Source organism: Nanorana parkeri, unplaced genomic scaffold (genome assembly GCF_000935625.1).
Source record: "Nanorana parkeri isolate BGI_ZX_2015 unplaced genomic scaffold, ASM93562v1 scaffold38, whole genome shotgun sequence".
Lineage (NCBI taxonomy): Eukaryota > Metazoa > Chordata > Amphibia > Anura > Dicroglossidae > Nanorana > Nanorana parkeri.
The window spans coordinates 2,456,445-2,463,477 of record NW_017306306.1 but is presented as its reverse complement, the minus strand read 5'-3'; the positions used below and the strand labels follow the sequence as shown (position 1 = coordinate 2,463,477).

At 40.9% G+C, this 7,033-nt stretch overlaps 1 protein-coding gene across 1 annotated transcript in view; it reads right to left on the bottom strand.

The window, feature by feature from the left end:
- Nucleotides 1–301: 301 nt before the first annotated feature.
- SUB1 (SUB1 homolog, transcriptional regulator) overlaps nucleotides 302–7,033 on the bottom strand; it is a 13,211-nt gene continuing 6,479 nt past the window's right edge. Inside the window, exons 2-5 of the mRNA XM_018570313.1 lie at nucleotides 4,295–4,367; nucleotides 3,532–3,654; nucleotides 1,731–1,839; nucleotides 302–555 (exon numbers count right to left, since the gene is read on the bottom strand). Coding sequence (XP_018425815.1) covers nucleotides 476–555; nucleotides 1,731–1,839; nucleotides 3,532–3,654; nucleotides 4,295–4,366 — 384 coding nt within the window. The 5' untranslated portion in view covers nucleotide 4,367 and the 3' untranslated portion in view covers nucleotides 302–475. The remainder of the gene's footprint in view (nucleotides 556–1,730; nucleotides 1,840–3,531; nucleotides 3,655–4,294; nucleotides 4,368–7,033) is intronic.

Below are 7,033 nucleotides of genomic sequence, written 5' to 3'. Positions count from 1 at the left end.
GCCCGTCTGTCTCTGGGAAGGAGGGTCTGGAGCTAAATGGATTTGCCTACAGGATTTATTACTGACATAGGTTTTAATCCCTCACCACTCCATCCAAAATCTTTTTTTTAAAAAGTCTCTAACTTTACAGTATGACCCAGCTGTCAGTGAGTTTACAATCTAAAGGGGCAGCTTTCTCCATATAGAACGTGACTTATCAGATCAGTAACACTGAAAAGTTCCAGCAAAAACAAAGTTCTATTTGCCTTGGAATAAGCCACGGCAATCATCCTTCCGCTGGGAAATTGACGCCCAAACCGCATTTCAAATCAAATCTGAGCAATTTTAATGCACATAAAAATGCTTCATCTTACAAATTGTTTTGCAATCCAAAATGTACAAGAGCTCATAACACAAAAGTAAAAAATGAAAAACGTCAAATGTAAAGAGAGTGCTTAAAACTAAAACATGAGGTTGTGTTGCCACTGGATGGAGGTTACAGTTTTCTTATTGCATCATCAATGTCAGACATTTGTTCCTTCAGCTGGCTCCACTGCTCCGGATTTAATGAGATTCCTACAACAAAAAACACAAGAAAATTAGATAAATCACCTCACAAATAAAAGACACCAAACCCTAAATAAAGGTCTATTCATACCAGTACTTGCATTAACGAGCACACCATAAAGCAAGGTATATACAGTATGTGCAGTGAAGTGCAACTCCGAATGGCACCCCAGTGCACATACACAGCGAAAAACCACACACCTGACCTTCAGCGCACCACAGGACACGGATGAGAATACAAAGAGGGGAATTTATCAAAACTGGAGTAGACAAAATCTGGAGGAGCCGTGTATGCCAACCAATCAGCTTCTCTCTTTCATTTTCAAATCTTAACTGAACAAACTGAAGAGAGAAGCCGATTGGTTGCCATGCACATCTGCTCCAGATTGTCTGCTCCAGTTTTTATAAATGTCACGTGTCCCTTTAAGAAAAAGTATCAGTAATTGATAGACGAGTACCAGAGGGCAAGTACTTGTACTTGGTCTTAAAGTGGTATTGGGACATCCCTAGAGACTACCCTCCACTTCCTGCCCCAATGACAATACTGTTACGTGAAGTGTGGAGGGGTCCCCAAAAGGAAAACCGGCACAGATCTGGCAGGGCTTCTTCTCATTCACATCCTACTACATAGTGTCCCATTACTTGTGTTCGTGTTAGAGATACGTCTCCTCCTTTTCTACCAAGTACCACAGAGAGCAAAGTTATACTCACCAGACCATCTGTGCCAGCTCCCTGCTTCTGTGATCACTGAAGTGCATCTACTCCTCTGCTGCACAGATGGAATGCTCCTATGCACAGTGTATAGAGTGCAAGGACACTAGGATCCTTAGAATGATGCAGCAGAGGGGGAGAGACACTCGAGACACCGGTCTAAGACCAAGCCGGCTCAGATAGTCTGGGGGAGTATAACTTATTTTTTCTTGGAGTTCTTTAAATGTTTTTTGGGAGTTTAATTCAGAACTGAATTTAGGCCAGAACCCACTTTTAAATGAGACTGGAATTAGGCTGCATGCTCTACCACTTCTGGGGATGTGTTCAGTGGCTCTGGCCCATTCCATTTCTTCAGTGAAGATTAGAAACAAAAAACGCAACACGTGGCTGTGTTTAGAATACTTATTAGTTCTCTGGTCGCAGCTTCATGAGTCATCTTTAGCAGGAAGAACACCGGGTTATATTGTCATTACCTTTTCTTCCAGGTTTCATCTCCCCTTGCTGATCCATGAAATATTCTCGAACGTCAATCAGCACTTTTCCTTTGAAGTCCCGGACACTGACGTACCTCATCTTACCAATCTGTAAAACAGTTTTTGAAAGCTTTGTGAGTGGAAGTAAATGTACATCACTATACAGCATTTAACCCTTTCATAACAGCTTGTTTTCCGTTAATAAATGACGCACTTTTTACATTTTTACCGTGGGATTCTTCCACGGCAGAAATATACCTTTCTTACAAAGTGCACCCACACATATTATATATTGTTTTTAGAAGACAGATAGGGCTACATATTTATATCACATATGTGTGCCTAACACCTCTCTTAGTATGAATACAATATTTAAAAATGGATTGAAAAAAAATAAATCTTTTATATCAAGCCATCACTGACTGCTTCACAATTAAATGTTTTAATGATTGGTTATTATTAGGCTGCACCAAACCTAGGAACAGCCAATAACCATAGTGACGGATCCTGTAGCATTTTGAGGATCAGGTCTCACTAAGGCTGGGTTTACACCTGGGGGTTTTTCAGCACTGATCGAAGCGCTGAAAAACGCTCAAGCAGCGAAATCCCATAATTTCCTATGGGCATGGTTCCCACCTTGGCGTATTTCAGCGCGTTTTGACACGCTGAAAAAACACCCTACGCCCTAACTAGTACAGGAGCTTCTTTTGGGGCATATTTCCGCACATATAGCTTTCGTAAATGCGCTTTTGATGCGTTTCGTGGACCGCAAGTCGCGTTAAAAACGTGTGGCCCGAAATGTGCATATTACGAATGCACAGGTGTGAACCCAGCCTAAATGCTTCTGATTGTTCCCTGAACTATCAGAAATCTGATACAATGTTACAACATAGAAATATATTGTTACATATTTCTGTGCTAAAGTATGTAACAAAACTGCCTGTACACATCAAGAAGTCCTGATAGAGCCGTGTGTACACCTTTCTATGATTTCAGGTCAAATACTGGGTGGCTGATAGCGATCCGGTATTTGTAACAGCTAAATTCTTTCATTAATGGATGCATCAATACTGTGGCATCCAATAATAAACAGTAGCCGCTGATTCTGGACCATTTAAATGACGGTGGTAGGTTGTACTGACCAGTCTGAGGGAGTTTTTTTTTCAAGGCTTTAATAGTCTATTTAATAGATGGCATAGTCTACCACTCGTTATCTACATGGGAGCATCTGCGCAGCAATGAAAGTTCTAAAGGGGCACTCCAACCAGGAAGCCAAATACATGCTTAAATTAAGTATATGAACTGTTCCGTGTGCCAAAGCATCAGGGGTGTCCCTAGAGTTTTCTCTGTCTGAGGCAGGCAGATGTATTGGGGTTTGGTGGAGAAGAGGGGGATCTGGTGGTTACACCTCTCCTGCTCCCACCCAGCTCATTGAAGTCACTGGTTGTCAGGAGCTCGGCTAAGAGTTTTTGGCAACCTGGGATGCTCTGGCCAGAAAGGGGGTGGTGTGGGGAGGCAGCAGGCACACCTGCTGCCCCCCACATGAACCAAATAGATGCAAGCGCCTCAGACTGTCTCATTATAGGGATGACCCTACAAAGGATAATTCTATTCAGCCAGTCTTGTGACTTGCACAAACTAGTCAAGCAGATGGCACCAGTATTTTAGCATGGCAGCTCCCTGTGTCACATGATATCAGTAACACTACTATGGAAATACAATCTTTTGGCAGGTAAATTATATGTCTGATTGGAATCTGTCTTCTAAAAGGCTTTCAAATAAAAAAAGAAGACATGTTTACCTGAAACATGTTGTCATCTGCATCGTTCTTGCTCTGTTTGGCAGGTGCCTTAGAACTTTCTCCTGTCTTCTGTTTCTTTGTTGGCTTCTCCTTCTCTGGTGGAGGCTGCTTTTTTCTCTTTGCCTGAAAGGAATAGAAGGGATTTTAGACAAACCAAAAGGCAGCCAAGACTTTGCCAAGTACTACTGGTATCTGAACTGACCATACAGCATAGCTCTCAAACAAACACGCTAAAAAGGTTGTTGTGTGAAAAGTATTAACGGGAAAATGTCAATTGGCTTCCAACTTTTATTTCTGCAGCTCCAAGTCTGAAAATGAACCAGATCCTGAATTCATGCACAAGTCCCTGTTTATGAGCTCTTGTGGAACTAGTAGAAACACACACACGAGAAATTAAATAGATCAGGATCTCTGGGTGGCTGCTCTTTTACAGCATAAAAAGTACCTGTGAAAGTCTGGACAAGAGGGGTGAAGAACTGTTAAGGACAAGGAGATGTTTCAAATGACAACAAAAGAGGGTTCAGTCTTTCTTTTTTCCTTATTCCACATCCACCAGGTTTGGCAGAATTCAGATCTGGTGTCTACCAACATGCTAGTTTTGTGATATACTATCTAGAGACCAGTGGTTCCAAATTTCTCTAGCATGTGTGGCATAACCTGCATGGAGCTTCATTCTGCAAACGATCATATACATTCCAAAGGATTCTTTTGGGGATACAATTTGAATATAAAGTATCAGCGTAAGGTGTACTTGTTTACTCACCTTCAGGTCAACCTCGCTATCAGAATCGCTTCCAGATGAGCTTGAGGAAACCAACTCCTTTGATTTAGGCATGCTGCAGAGTAAGAAAGGGAATGGTTATTACTCAAACTGTTCTGTAGACAAAGTATTTGATGTTCCACAGTAATACACAAGAATGTCTATGTAGCTACATTCCTGCTGCAGATCTGACATATTTTAAGTAACGCTAAACTCTGGAGTTAAATTAAAAATAAATTTTTGTTAATAGTTCGGGTACTTAAATGTATCTTATTTGTGCATCATTCGGCTGTAGATCCTCAAATCATCTCTGAATTGGTGCTGACACTGTCATTCCTTCCGGAGGGGGACTACTTTTGTTCCCCATGGTCCCTGTGTGTGCTGTAAAGTAGCCACCGCTCCAAGTTCACTACTATGATGGACTACAATCTCAGTACGAATCAGTAAACTAAACGTGCGATTGTAATACATCACAGGAGTGAGCTTGGAGCGGTGGCTACTTTACAACACACACAGGGACCATGGGGAACAAAAGTAGTCCCCCTCCGGAAGGAATGACAGTGTCAGCACCAATTCAGAGATGATTTGAGGATCTACAGCCGAGTGATACACAAATAAGATACATTTTGAATAGTTTGTTACTAGCTTGTGTTACCACTATTGAACTTTCCTTCTGAAAACAATAACTGCCTGGTTGCTACTTTTATGCAAAGGCTTTAACCCCTTCATGACAGCTTGTTTTTAGTTTCTGTTCGTTAATGACTGATGCACTTTTTACATTTTTGCTGTGTGATTCTTCCACGGCAGTAATTTCCTTTCTTACCAAGCCCACCCACACATTATATATTGTTTTTTTAGGGGGCAGATAGGGTTATATCTTTATATCACATGTGTGTGCCTAACGCCTCACTTAATATGAATAACATATTTTTAAAAAAATGTAAAACATTTTTTTTTAAAAAGGAGGAAAAAAACGTAACGCAAACACCTTTTTCCTAGTTTTATGTTTTTTTTCTTTTAAATCGCACAGCTAAAAATAATGCATAAAAATCAATGTATTTATTTGTCCATTTGGAAACAGCTCACATCCCCAGGATTTCAGAAATGTTTCTGTACTTTTTAGCCTAAAACTAAAAGCTAACATTTTATTTTTTTTTCTCTAAAAACTAATAGTGGTTAGGTGCCCTACAATGTCACTGTCATTAAGTGTCATAACTATCACACTTAGAGACGACGGCATACTTTGAGCAAAGCAGTCATGAAGGGCCTAAATTTAAAAAATTAACCCCTTAGGGTGAAAAACAAATCTGCATCTCAGCTGCAGAAATTCATTGCAAGGGGTTCATTTTTTATAATAATTATAGCATAAAAATATCTTTATATATATTTTTAATTTGTTATATCAAGTAGTCACTATGATTGCTTTCTACTTTAATTAATTTTTGGTTATCAGGCTGCTCCAAAAAAAGGAACAGTCAATAATAACCTTTAGGGACTGATCCTGAGCATGGCAGGATTAGATCTCACTAAAGACTTCTGATCGTCCTCAGAATCAGAAGTTTGATGCATTTCAGCAAACGAAATACATTGTTTCATATTCCTGGCAGAAGAATGTATTGTAACAAAGGCCTATAGACATGGGACTTGCCCCATGTCTATAGAGCTGTCAAAAGTGAAATAGCAGAGCAGCTAGTCATGTTCTGCTTATCTGTATTCTTGGACTTCACTAGTTATGTGCCTACTGCAAGAGACTAAAAACATGTTTTTTTATATTTGTGACCCTGTACCCCAAGAACTACATTCATGCCCACAGGTGACTGATCCAGTTTCTCACTAACAGCTGCCTGGGCTGTATAGCAGTTTGATTATATTTAAGATGTGTGCCTGAAGCGGAATTGAACCCAAAAAGGGAAGATTTTCTTTGGTATAGGGAATATCGAGAAGTGTTCATTGTGCCTAAGCAGTAGCCTAATAAAGTTACTTTTTTTTATCTGGAACATCTCCTGAAATATAGTAGTGCCCTTCCTGATGCGAGCGTGTACCTAGGCACGTCTCTGTCTACAGCCTCACAGCTCTAGACCTAAAGTGTTAAAGTGATATTAAAATGAGTCATTTTAAATGCTGATGAAATCACTTACAATGGATGCTGCTCCTTGATATTAAAAAGTTTTAGTTTCCTGCAGAATCCAATTGGTATCCTCAGTACTGGCCCTGATATTCCATATTAGGGTGGCTCCTTGCCCTAGAAGGGTCCTATAGAGCCCCCCGGGTGCATGATAGTAATCTGTGCGTCTCTCCACAGACACTGCAAGACACCCACCTCACCCTTCTCCAAGCTAGTAGATAATCTCTCTGTCCCTTGTGATCTTGTACTGAACAGGAAATTCAGAGAACCCAAGCTAAGAAAGTTGGAGCCGATTGGAAACATAATCGGAAGTGTTTGGGCAAAAATCTAAAGAAATACTTTGCTACGCAATCCATATTTGTTTGATCTGAGGGTTTAACGCTACTTTAAAAAGGAGAATTATGAGGTGCGTGATTTTCACTCAGCCTCATAATCTGAGCCGACCTGTGACAATGAGACTGTCACAGGTCAGCTCAGTAGATCGGGAAGTGAGCGAACACATACCAGCGCTCTCGCTCACTTCTCGATCTATCCGTGCAGAGCCGTGACTGTCACTCACGGTTTCCTGCAGGGATTCCCCCCCTCCCGTCCGATCCTCCAGCGCTGACTGGCGGAAC